Raw genomic sequence first — 12,583 nt, 5'->3', positions numbered from 1 at the left:
AGAGAGATATAAACACTACTGTGCTTATATGTATTAGAATGAGACGTCAATTAGCGCGATGGCGTCATCAGCACAACTCTCGCGATAATTTGAAACACATGGCCGCCCAGTGTTTACAACTTCTCGCAATGAACTGGTGAATAGAAACACAAAGTCCCGCGGTAGAAGGACTTCGAATATTGTTGTGCATCATTCGTACTCTCCGTCTTTAGGTGAACGTTGACTCCATCGAGGGGAAAAGTGTTCATAGCCAAATTGCGAGAAGAACTAAAGGCCAGGCAAGCCACAACACAGGTTTGTAGCATCAGACTGCTAACATAAGCTACATGCTAACTAGCTAACGTGAGGCGGTTGTCGTTGTGGACTGACGGTAAAAGGGATAAAAAAACATTCTTCCTTATTTGTCAGCATCATTTAAGTTATATAAGGACAGAAGAACGTGCGGGAAGTAAAACGTGTAAGATTTAGTGATGTAATTCGTGCCTCCAAACCGTGAATTTAGCCAAATTAACCTTAATGCTAGTTTGGAGTGGTTTGCAGTTATGACCAGCCACAGGTGTTTGCACGAGCGGTTTGGAGTCAGTTATGTATTCCTCTAAACAAGAAACGTTGCTTTCACTTGTCTTAATTGACAGATGTGTTTGGGGTGACGGGAGAGCAGAAATATGTTTGCATTGTTTTGACGATGTGTTTTCCATCTTGTAAAACTGGCCTCGCCTTTCCTGTCCCCTTGCATTCATCTCTGCCCTCCTCACTGTTTTCCAGCCTAGTGGGTGCTGTGATGTCCTCGACCCCCAGCAGACTCAAACACCGACACTGCAGGAAGAAGCACTATCCTAGTAGCACTCATCTCACCCACGTCTGACAGCCAACCGACAGTCAAAAGGCACTTAGACGCCAGGTACAGGACTTGACAGGAGATTAAAAATAAACAGAGATGTCTGATTCAGGCGGAAGTGGTGAAAGCGGAGGTGTGACAGGCGCAGGGCAGGACACAGAAGCAGATAATGAGCCCCCTCATCAGCCACCACCTTTGCCTGATGGTGATAGCTTCGAGGTAGGGAAGACCTCAGACGAAGGGGTTCCTTCTGCCAAGCGGCCCAGAGTGAGCGAGGAGGAACAGGGACTAGAGCAGGTTGCAAAGCCTGTCGAGATGCATGAAGAAATATCAGCACAGGCTGGCTTGCCGCAGGAAGAACCAGCCCCACCAGCACAAAGTATTTGCATCTTCATGTATCAAATGAAACATAGGAAACATAGGAAAGGGAACAAATGATTCATTCAATTTAAGATTTGGGGTGTCAGTCAGAGATTATGGTTAACCTGCACAAATGTACTCTTTGATGGTAGTAACAGGAGAACCACTGCAATGTGACGAGGAAGGTCGAGTAGTGGAAGAGGTGCCCGTCAGTGAGGGAGGTGAAGAAGAAGAATGCCATCAAAATGGAGATGGAGGGGATGATGCACCCATAGAAGAAGGAGAGGCAAAACCAGATGAGGGGCAAAACGGTAACGGATCTGCAGACAGCCCCAGTGAAGGACAGCGGTAAGTGCAGGTGGAAGAAGTCAGGTTTATTTTTAACCTCTGTTTCCACATGACTAGGGGTAGGTGCGCTATTTCAAGCAGGATTGTGGGGGGGGGGGGGGTGGATCTGTTATGTCAGATTACGAAGATGTGTTAAACACATGTTTTAGAAATAGAGAGAGACGGTATTGAGTGTATTGCAGAACAAGAGGTTCTGTTCACTAAATAATAATAAAGCGCAAAATGCAGTACTCGTGCCAGTGTTTCTTGATCTTAGTGATCACAACCTCAAACATGTGGGTTTTTTCCCCACATGTTTTGTGTATAAACTTAATTTAGGGTACTAACAAATCATCCTAAAAGATCCTTCCTGTTATCTTTAGCTGGAGTTTTTTTCTTACTGCCTGGTGTAGCTTCTATTGACCAGGAGCACTACTGCTTCTTTTCAGTACATGCAGACACCTATGAAACTTCATAATTCCTTATGTTATTATAGTATTAGCAATCTAACGTATAAAAAATATAGTAAAGTAAGATGTATCCACTTGTGAGAAATTGAAAAGTTTTAGAAAGTAAAATCATTAGTTTTACTCGCATTGATTCAGTCAACCATACTTGCAATGAGAAGAATATTGCTGATGTGGGCCTTCAAACAAGTAAAACAGAAGAAATGAAGGTACACAGTCAATCTAAAGCAAATAGGCCCCGTTTTCACTTTCCTCAGCCAAGCAGGAAATTGTGAGGAAGTGAGCGAGTGACTTCATCCAACTTCATAATCCAAATATAATGATGCTTGCACAGTCGCAGCTATTTGAACATGTCTAATGCCTGTGAGGGTTCGGTGTTGCTCTGCTTCCACTGCACATTTTATGACGGCACACATTTTGAAGCGGGGCTGCAAAATGCACCACATCATTAACTGATTAAATATTGATAATAATGATGGGATTAACCTGTAGAGTTGTGAAATGTAATTATTAATCCACTGTGTCTAAATCTTCCTGTTGGGCTTCATGCAAGTTGACGCCGTGGTTTACATACAGCAACAGTTTTGTCCCAAGCTAAGAAATTCATCAGATTGTATTAAACTCGATTAAACCAATTCTTAGCAGAACTACAATTCACAAGTCAAGGTTGTGGTTGCATTCATTGTGGTAACTTTATGCCCTTGGTAATATGGTAAATTTAGTCTTGCAGTCTGTTGTGTGAATTTCCCATTACTGCCTTTTAAACTCATTAACCAAAGACTTGCCCTTCTCTCTCTCGCTCTCTCTCGCTCTCTCTCTCACTCTCTCGCTTCCAGCCTTGGCCTAGATTTTACCCAGAACCCCCAGATGCTGACTGGTTCCTGGACTGAGTACTCCAACCCTCCAGAGAATTACCTCAAAGGCTGCAAATGGTAATCTCTTATACAATTAACATGACACATAATACACAATGTTGATGAGGTTTTGAAGATGCTAAGTATAAAACCTTTACATTGACTTTTGTGAATCATCCTTTGTATGATTACCATAAAAAAAGCATTTGTAAATTTTGTGCCCGGGGGCAGATATCAAGGACAAATATTCATGTCTGGGTTTACTGAGAACACTTTATTCTTTCTGTGCAAATGAAGCTAGGAAATGACTTTGTCCCTGTTTGTCATTCTCAGTCCATAGTAGGAACACTTGTGCAGACGGTACATTTGGTTTAAGTGAGGCTACTAGTAACAAACAATCTTAATCTCACAGATTATCTAGTCGAGTGCAATTATGACATTTATGCTTAAAAATGCTATGAATGGCAGCTTTTAGTCCAAACTGCCTATGTACTACAGATGCATACAATAGCATAAACCCAACCTGTGTACATGTTCTCAGTTCACCGCTGTTGATGCACCATCATCGTCTTCTCATCCGCCCTCCCTTTCCACACTAGGGCCCCTGATGGTTCCTGTATCCTGACCAACAGTGCAGACAACGTGCTCCGTGTGTACAACGTCCCTCCAGAGATTTACAGCTACAACTGGGACTTGCTTTCTGAGATGGTGAGCACACGCATAGTTTACCATCAGGGGTTCCCCACTTGTGTGTGTTGAAGATGGAAGAAGTAGTTGACTAAGGAAATGTTCACAACGTACAGAATACTTTACAATAGTGTTATGAAAGCAAGCGAGTGGAAATGACACAAGACAATCTCACTCAAAACCTGCGTGGCGCTTGCACGTTTGAGGATTCAAACTCTTATATCTGTTCCCAATCAATCAATCCATGATTAAGTCGCATTAATTAGTTTCTTTGCTGACAAACAGCTGACAAATAGCTTCTGTTCTGCACCACTGTAGATGTTTTTTTTTTATGTCTTCATATTGTTTAGGAAAGATTCCACAAGAACCTTAAACATTATGAGATATTTCCCGTCAAGAAAAGGTCATCTGTTGTCTGACCTTTTTATACAAAGGCCATCCGTGCGTTGTTGTTTCTGTGTGTATGTTGTTACAATCAACTAAGAGAAAGCATGCCAATCAATGTAAGGCGGCAGCCGGAGAAAAGACATTACTAAAGATTTAACAGTGAGTATAAAATAGACATTCTGTCCTTTCAGGTTTTGGGAAATATCAAGTAGCGAGCCAATCTCTTAATTGTATTACAGGCTGGTAGATTGGGATCACTGAACAAAAGTAATTGAAATATAATCCATTATCCTCCATTACAGAAAGCTCTCGCCGCTTGTGAAAAGGCTAGAAAATTGAGCTCTATTTCTCACATGGTGACACTGGCTTTAGATATTGAATTGTAATACAAAGAAAAAAGTCTGTGACATTGTCTTGTAGCCACCTGTTCAGTACCAGCAGCAGCACGGATAGAATCCAAGAGTCATTCCAATGTGTTTACTGTGTGTTTCAGTCTTTACGTTCCTGACTACCTCCTTCCCTTTCTTTCTAGAGTCCAGTGCTGAGGATGGCAGAGGGAGACACCATCTACGACTACTGCTGGTACCCCAAGATGAACTCTCTGGAGGCGGACACATGCTTGTGAGTTGAACTTGATCTTTGCCAGACCATGCCCGGAGCCTCAGCTCTTAACAGCTGGATAGATGACATATTTAAAGTTCCCTTTGAAGGTCAGCCTGCCAGATGGTGACGGAGGTATACACAGAAAAGGCACTTTGTTGTTTATCGAGGCTGGTGTCAGCCGGTGATTGGTGTTGTTAATTTAAAATCTTGGCTGGTTAGACTGTGATACTGTGTGTGAGCAAAATATTCTGTCTAATAGTCTATACAGAGGATTTAGTTGTATGGCTGCGACTGATTCTTTGATCCCCCCGGTGTTTGCACTCGTTTTGGGAGCCTGCTGTCAGCGTGGAGATGGCTGTTAAAGCTTTCTGATGTCTCTCATTATGAGTGAAGAGTTGGTCTTCGTCTTGTCTGCCGCAATCCGCTCGGCTGTTTGAGGCCCACGGTACTTTTCAGCATGATTCAGCCCACTAACGGCTCTCCCGGGTCCTGACAACACCTAAAGGGCCTCATGATTCTCTGACTTGGGGCTTGTCTTTTCATCTTATTCGCTCTTTTTTTTTTGTTTTTGCTTTGTGTGCCAGCGCGCACTCTCGCAGGCTTGTGATGATAGTTGCATCACTGTGTGTTTTTGCTTGCACTGTTAAACAGAGTAAACATCAGTACCACCCGGCCACCGGCGTGGAGATTATTTGTCAACTCTGTGGCGAGAGAGGTACGGCCGCGCTGTGTTTTCAACACATAGACTCTCCTCGGGCGGGTCGCCCAGGTATATTTGGCAACCCATTTTAGCATTGTATTTTTATCCATGCAAGAGAAAGACTGCATTCACTATACATTTCCTAGCGGTGGCAGGATGCAGCCAGGGAGCGGCAGGAGAGCTCCGCCCTACCGCCGACACTGCACACCCGGGACTGGATCCTGGTATGGGCCTCGTTAGACCGGCAGGCTTCTATTGACGCATTACAAGCACAAAAGGTTAATTCCCGTGCAAAGCCCACAGTGATCGTTTGTAAGAAATCTTGTAAACCTTTTTTTCTACAAAAATGTTTTCTTCACAAAAGAAAGTAGATAAAGAGATAAGAGGGAAACACTGCTGTGCTAACGAGCTGAGGTCAAGTTGCCAACAGTTTTCACTGTGTAAACCCCCCCTCCCCTTCCTCCCCGCGCTCACATCATCCTTCAGTTGCCGACTCCACCCTCCGATAGATCCCTGATCAAGGCCCAGTATTGGCACTGCTCCCCTCGAATACCAGACAGCCTTCACTGTGTAAGAGGGAGGGGGGGGGGGGGGGGATCAGGAGCTGTATGTCCAAAGATGAGAGTTGTGTAAACAGCACAATGATCAACAAACTACTCTTTCGGACAATGAACCTCTTGAGAGGCCTGCGTGTATCTGCCAAAGCTGTGCAAAGACCTGTCTGTCATGAAGATGAGGATGCCAGCAGGAGGCGACAGCAGATATTCTTCATCTTCTTCAGATCAATGCCACATATGACAGGGGAGCTCCTGCAGGGCACAGGTGGTCAGACGAGCTCAAAGTAGATGAAAGAGTGTGGCTGTGATTAATGAACGCATTTGCGGCAAACTTGTTTTTCCGATGGCCTTTTCTGTCTTTCTCCTCCTCCTCCTCCTCCTCCCTCTTTTCCCATCTCCCATTTTGTTTCTCATTCCTCCCTCTGCGCTCCTTGAACTTCTTACTGCCAAAAGCCGTGTGTTGTTGATGCCCCTCCTGTAGAGAGGGAATAAGGGCCCCTGTTATGGCTCGGTTAAGTTGCGCGGAGTTCTAGGCATTGCTCCAAGCTAGCAGCAGTCTAGCATTATAATTGGGCATTTCCCAGCTCTGGAATAAAGCTGCAGCTCAGAGGGTCCATAACAGAACACGGCAGCAGAGGTAGGGGCTAATTTCCTTTTGTCTAATTGAGCCGCAGTGATGTTTCGGCATTTGTTCAGGGTCCAGTAATTAGAGTTAAAAAGGCATGGCTCAGTCTTTGGCCCCGATTTTTGAATCGATAAGAATGTGCTGTGGTCTTGTCTCCACAACGAGGCACAGCACAATGCTGTGTTTGCTTTGGTGCACTGATACAGTCAGGTGGATGTGATGCCGCAGAGGTTAGAAGCAAGAACATTTATCAAACGAGACATTTTGTGGTCATGCATAATGGATGTTCCAAAAGCATCTCGGCAGCCTATTTAATTTGAATCTGGTTGGTGTTCTGCGATGCAGGTACAACTCTATTTTATTCCACTATATAGTTTAATAGACAAATACTGATTGCGACACTATGTTCATTCGCGGCTCACTAAATATGTTCTCGCATCATTCACACTTCCACACTCGGTCGTTCCTCTCGTCCTCTCACTCCTCTTCTGCAGTCTAGCCAGCAGTAGCCGTGACAACCCAGTCCACGTGTGGGATGCATTTTACGGGGAGGTGCGAGCCAGTTTCCGACCCTACAATCACCTGGATGAGCTGACGGCAGCCCACTCCCTCTGCTTCTCGCCCGATGGAACGCAGCTCTACTGCGGCTTTGACAAAACTGTCAGGGTCTTCTACACGGAGCGTCCTGGAAGAGACTGCGAGGAGCGGCCCACCGTAGGTCAGTCATCAACTGCTTAAGCATCATACAGGTGGTTTAGCTGATGAACTACAAATTGTGTATACTTTACAGTACACGGGTCTTAAATGGTTAATTGTGGTTTGTATCTATTCTGTGGCTTCACATTGTTGTGTATTCATTTAAATGCTTCTAATAATATCAATAATAATGAATTATGAGTTGAGTAAAATGTGTATACCTTTTTGTTTTGAAAACTCCCTGTTGTTGTTCAAGGGCACAAACTCTGAGAGTGACAAGTAACTCGCTGAGAGAATTGTATTCACAAGCTACGTTCTTAGAAAATCAAACCCACAAGACAAACAATTAGTAAGCAGGGACATTGTGAAAGGGACAATGGGAACTCGGTTGTTTCTTATATTCCAAAAGTTTTAGGTTGACAGGTGGCTGTCACATCGAATACACTGAAGTCTCCTTGAACAAATCAACAAGGACGGTTTTTATTATGTTGCTGCTGACAAAACAAAATAAAGGGAACTAAATGTTTACTGTGATGAATTCCTAATCTCTGTCAAACACTTCAAACAAGTTTCTTCCGTGGGAGGCTTCTGTAATGCACTGAAGTAAAGTGAACCAGTGGCTTGTCTGCCTTGTAGTTAACTGGCTGAAGTATTCTAAAATCTGCTGTAACCTCGGCACATGTTGCTAACGGCGTACGGCTAAAAGACGCCGGGCGGAACTCGCGCTTGTGGAAGCGTGTGTGTGTGTGTGTGTGTGTGTGTGTGTGTGTGTGTGTGTGTGTGTGTGTGTGTGTGTGTGTGTGTGTGTGTGTGTGTGTGTGTGTGTGTGTGTGTGTGTGTGTGTGTGTGTGTGTGTGTGTAACATTTTCCTCCTTTTTTTAGAAATGTAATTGGGAAGATGTGAGCTGCCAAAAAGTCAACTTTTGAGTAGAAGTGATTGTGAGTTGCGTCTTGTGAAGCCTTTTTATAGCCCTGCCAAATGCCACTCTGTTGTCTTTGCTGCAGTGAAGAAGCAGGGCCAAAGTGGCATCATCTCCTGCTTTGGCTTCAGCCCCTGCCAGTCTGTTTACGCCTGTGGCTCTTACTCCCGCTGCGCTGGCCTCTACTCCTGCCAAGACGGCACCCTACTGGCTCTGCTGCCGACCCGCCACCATGGAGGCCTCACCCATCTGCTCTTCTCCCCTGACGGCAACTACCTGTACACCGGAGGACGCAAGGTCAACACATACACACACACACACATACTTGCATACAGCAGCATGCAGACAAGAGACCTGGGGGTAATCATGCTGCTTCATTTGAATGATCAGGTAACAAATGGCTTTCCTCTGTTGCATTGAAAAATAGAGTTACAAAAGCATTGTTAAAGCTTTTATAGACAAGAGCTTTATATGCTAATGTTCTGCCTTGATGGCATGAGTCCGCCTTTTAATCATTTTACCAAAAGGGAAAGTCTAAATTATTCACTTTGTCTCACAATGGTGCTGCAGAGGTTTTTCCATCACAGGAGTTTGAATTTGCACCTATTAGTTTATGTTCCCTCCAGTTCTAGACGGTGTGTGGAGTCTAGTTTGGACTTCAGACAGATGCTCTATTGACAAATTGCAATGTAGAGGCTTCATAACAGTCAACCTCAGTGTGCTTCAATGCCCTCCATTCACTCCTGTTACCGTATGCCATCCTGTTTGGATTAAATATACACACGTTAAGCATTCCAGAGTCTACAAAGTTACTCTGTTACATGCAAGTCACTCAGCCAGTTAATGAATCTACCATTTAACAACGGGGTCAAGAGTACATGTTTACTGCACACTGCAGGTCTATGTGAAACCAATATTAAGTATTTAGCTTCAGTTTGTCGGGCTGGTATTTGTAAAGGTTTAATGATACGTTTGCGTGTGTGTGTGTGTGTTGTGTGTGTGTGTGTGTGTGTGTGTGTGTGTGTGTGTGTGTGTGTGTGTGTGTATAGGATCCAGAAATCTTGTGCTGGGACCTAAGAGAGCCGGACAAGGTTCTGTTTTCACTGAAGAGAAACGTGGCCACTAACCAGCGCATCTACTTTGATCTGGACATGTACGTTAACTTCACTAACTACAACTGTACTCACACATGACACGAGCAAACTGCCACCTGTCTCTTAACTTAGGCTGACCGCTTTGTTGACTTGAATGCTGATCGTTCACCTGTGACTCGTTGGTACTTGTTATTGTTGTTATGATGATGATTGTGTACGGGTGTCTTTCTGTTTGTTTCCGTACAGGTCTGGCAGGTACCTGCTGAGCGGTGACACAGAGGGAGTGGTGTCTGTTTGGGACACCCTGACGGCTTCTCCCGATGCTAACGAGGCGCTACTGCAACCTCAGCTCAGGTTCAAGGCCCATTGGGACTGCACCAACGGCATCAGGTGTGACTACAAAAAAAACCATCTTACCCATCCCATAGGCTGATGACTCAAAACTTCACTGTGTAATTACTCTTTCAGGTTCAGTAATGAAATGATGGAGGCCCATTGAAAGAAATAAGATTACAACTTAGCCTTGTGATAGAAAAAAATAATGACTTATGAAAGTTAGTCATTATTTTGAGAAAGCTTCTCACATACACAAGTGTGTCATCATCAAGATTGTTAAAAAAATAAAAGGTAGATAGGAAAGCTTCTTAATAACCACACAGGAAGTCTATTATTCCTCAACTAACTATTATTAAAAATGGTGCAAACGCTAAGAATCCTCATAGGCAAAGATCCTATTGGACCTGAGTACAAACAGATAGCAGAACAACAACTGTGAATAGGAGAGAGGTCCGTCTCTCAATCATGTTCAGTGTCTGTGTTGCTGTTTTCCTGCCTTATTGTTCTGCTGTGATGTACCGCTTTTCTCCCCCTTTTTCTCCCCCTATCATTGATAACAAAAGCATAGGAAGTGCAAACAAATCAGCCAAACATATTTTAGATAAGAGAAGAAATGGATTCCAATTTCCGAGTTCTAATATTACACAATGGTGTGACTGCTTTGCGAGAACAGAGAGCAATAATTACAGCTTTTGTGTGCATTTATGAAAACTCGGTATTGTGTGTTGACGAGATTATGTGGCTGATGAACTAGAAATTGTGTATCCTGGCTGTGAATGTGCTATAGTCGTGAATATAGTCTGCGCAGCTCTGCGGTGCAAAATACCTGCAATTTCAGTTTAAATCAGCATCATTTCCTCCCATTCTTCCTCTTCCTCCATCCTTCTCTTCTACAGTATTCATCCCTTCATGCCGCTGTTGGCAACATCCAGCGGGCAGCGCCAGTTCCCGTCGCCCGGCGAGAGTGAGGGTGACTCGGCCTCTGAGGGCGAGGGAGGTGAAGGTGTGATGTCGCCTCAGGAGACCCGACAAGACAACGCCCTGAGTCTGTGGTGGGCTGGACCGCTCGGCCCTGCCGCCGAGGGAGACCAAGAGCAGAGTACAGAGGTGGTGGAGGCCTGAAGCTCTTAGTTGAGCCATCTGGCACACATTGAGTTACACCTGCCTTGTGATATTTATTATGGGAATGATCAGTATTGCTCAAGCTAGTTATGAGTCGGTCTTTTTGCCATCAGCGACATAAAGTCCTGAGGTGGAAACATCTTTTAAACATCTGGTTACCTTAAACATTAGAACATTGACAGTCTAACGTATCTGAAATGGACTGACACTGACTGGCACAGCACTCTCACTTGCAGAGTTTATATGAAAGGATTATTAAATATTGCACATCCGGTCAGTACAGAACACTTTGTCTTCATTGTTGCCCATTTGGTAAATAAGAATTGGAACTTTATGCCAAAACTGGTTAACGGAGGTTTCTAAAAAGCCTTACTCGGGTTAACACGAGATGTGGATTGGAGCAGGAAATAATTTCTAAATTGTGTTATTTAATTAGTAGGAGAACATTTGTTTCTGTTCAACGAGACAAGGTGAAACATAATGAGCCTTTTTAAGAAACTTTTCTTTCATGGCATATGTGCTTCCTCAATTGGATGAATTTGGTTAAAGTGAAGGCCTTGACTGGCGTGAAGCTGCCTCAGTGTCTGTCTACTGATCGCACCTCCGATCTGAGATGTATCTGTGTGAGTGTTTGTTTACGTGTGTGGCTGTAATGCTGCCCCGGAGATTCCTAACTGCTATAGTTACAGTAAGTGCCATTTGTTCTTGAGCTTTGCTTTTGTAAACTGATGGAATCTCCCATTTTTACCTTTTTTTTTTTTTTTTTTTTTTAACTATTTGGAGGCACCAAGTGTTGTGTCGCTCTGTGCATGCCCACAAATGTATATTTTTGTAAAGCCATGATGATCATTCTGATTTTGTGAATGTATACTCTCTAAGCAGCTAGCTTGATTACTGTAACCTCATAACAATCTGTGAAAGTCTTTTTAGTCGTGGTTGCACCTGGAGTGATGTCTATAATTGTTTCTACAGACTTGACTGATTACATTTGTACCTGTGCGAGTGGTGATGTGGCAGCACAAAACACTGTGTTTGTATAATTGCATTAATAATGTAGTGCAGTCATTTGATCAATGCTTATGTTGCCATGAGTGGGGTGTGCTTTGCTTTTAGGGTTTCTTTGCAGGCAGATCAGAGGAAGCACAGCATGCTCCAACCAAAGCCTTGTATCTTTAGACACTGAGGAATCTCCATGTTGAAGCCTCTGCTGATCCAGCTTTCACTTCTTGGAACTCAGATTTGTTGCCAATCAATAGTAGCTACTATTGTGTAGCTACCGTTACACAATATTACACAGATTTGCAGGAACCATGTAGGCCTTGATGTGCAACAGGTGGCTTTCTGGTGGTTTTATTCAAGCTGCAGTGAATTAAAGCATATCTCTTCACATATTCATGGATTTATTCATTTTTCTCCTTTCTTTTTAAGGCAGTTCAGAGTTGGATGCCCTGTATTAAATCCCTGATTAATGCAAGATGGTGTTATTCTCCAGTCAAGAGGCAGCTCTTCAAAGCTAAAGGGACTATTGGCTTTATCTTATGAGATGGAAACTATTCATAGCTTTCACTTTACGCATACACATTCTGTATGAATGCACACACACTCATGTATTTGATTGTCTGGAACCACAGGGGCACATCGAGCAGACAGCCAAATTGGAGTGCTGCACTGTTGTGTTGTGCAGGTTGCTTAGCGACCGCCTCCGCCTTGGGAGAGGAAAGTAGGTAGAAAGACGACGGGAAGGAAAATTGGGGGCAGAGAAGGAAGGGGGGAAAAAAGCAGGTGTAATAAATAATCCAGTGGTTTAGTGATTGCTACTTATCTGTACTCATCTTAATCTCAGTCCTACCACAGAGTGTGTGCGCGGGTGTGTCGTGATGAGCTGGACAGGAAGTGGTTTTGCCACAAAGATCTGCCTCAGTAGTTTTCTGTAATCATGTTTACAGACAAATGAGCTGAAACCAAAAACATAACCTGCTTTTTCGAGGTAATTAATTTAAGACAAAGTGT

General features: G+C 43.8%; 1 protein-coding gene across 3 annotated transcripts; it reads left to right on the top strand.

The window, feature by feature from the left end:
• Window positions 1–77: 77 nt before the first annotated feature.
• Window positions 78–11,964, top strand: wrap53 (WD repeat containing, antisense to TP53). Of its 3 annotated transcripts, none has more exons than XM_029455173.1 (11): window positions 78–294; window positions 766–1,217; window positions 1,351–1,546; window positions 2,829–2,924; window positions 3,446–3,554; window positions 4,453–4,541; window positions 6,900–7,123; window positions 8,107–8,411; window positions 9,071–9,174; window positions 9,362–9,505; window positions 10,348–11,964. In XM_029455173.1, the coding sequence occupies exons 2-11, from the start codon at window positions 938–940 to the stop codon at window positions 10,571–10,573; spliced, it is 1,773 nt and encodes a 590-aa protein (XP_029311033.1). In that variant the 5' UTR covers window positions 78–294; window positions 766–937; the 3' UTR covers window positions 10,574–11,964. The 3 variants fall into 3 exon arrangements, with proteins under 3 accessions (XP_029311033.1, XP_029311036.1, XP_029311034.1); XM_029455176.1 differs by having other exon boundaries at window positions 79–294; window positions 8,107–8,318; XM_029455174.1 differs by lacking the exon at window positions 78–294 and adding an exon at window positions 346–457.
• Window positions 11,965–12,583: the final 619 nt, after the last annotated feature.

Source organism: Cottoperca gobio, chromosome 18 (assembly GCF_900634415.1).
Source record: "Cottoperca gobio chromosome 18, fCotGob3.1, whole genome shotgun sequence".
Lineage (NCBI taxonomy): Eukaryota > Metazoa > Chordata > Actinopteri > Perciformes > Bovichtidae > Cottoperca > Cottoperca gobio.
Note: the sequence above shows the minus strand (reverse complement) of the source record. Positions and strands in the feature narration are given on the sequence as shown.

Coding starts and splice junctions, on each gene's coding strand:
- wrap53 (XM_029455173.1), top strand. CDS start 938: ATGTCTGATTCAGGCGGAAGTGGTGAAAGCGGAGGTGTGACAGGCGCA. Junction 4,542..6,899: donor CTGGAGGCGGACACATGCTT/GTGAGTTGAACT, acceptor CCTCTTCTGCAG/TCTAGCCAGCAGTAGCCGTG. Junction 9,175..9,361: donor ATCTACTTTGATCTGGACAT/GTACGTTAACTT, acceptor GTTTCCGTACAG/GTCTGGCAGGTACCTGCTGA.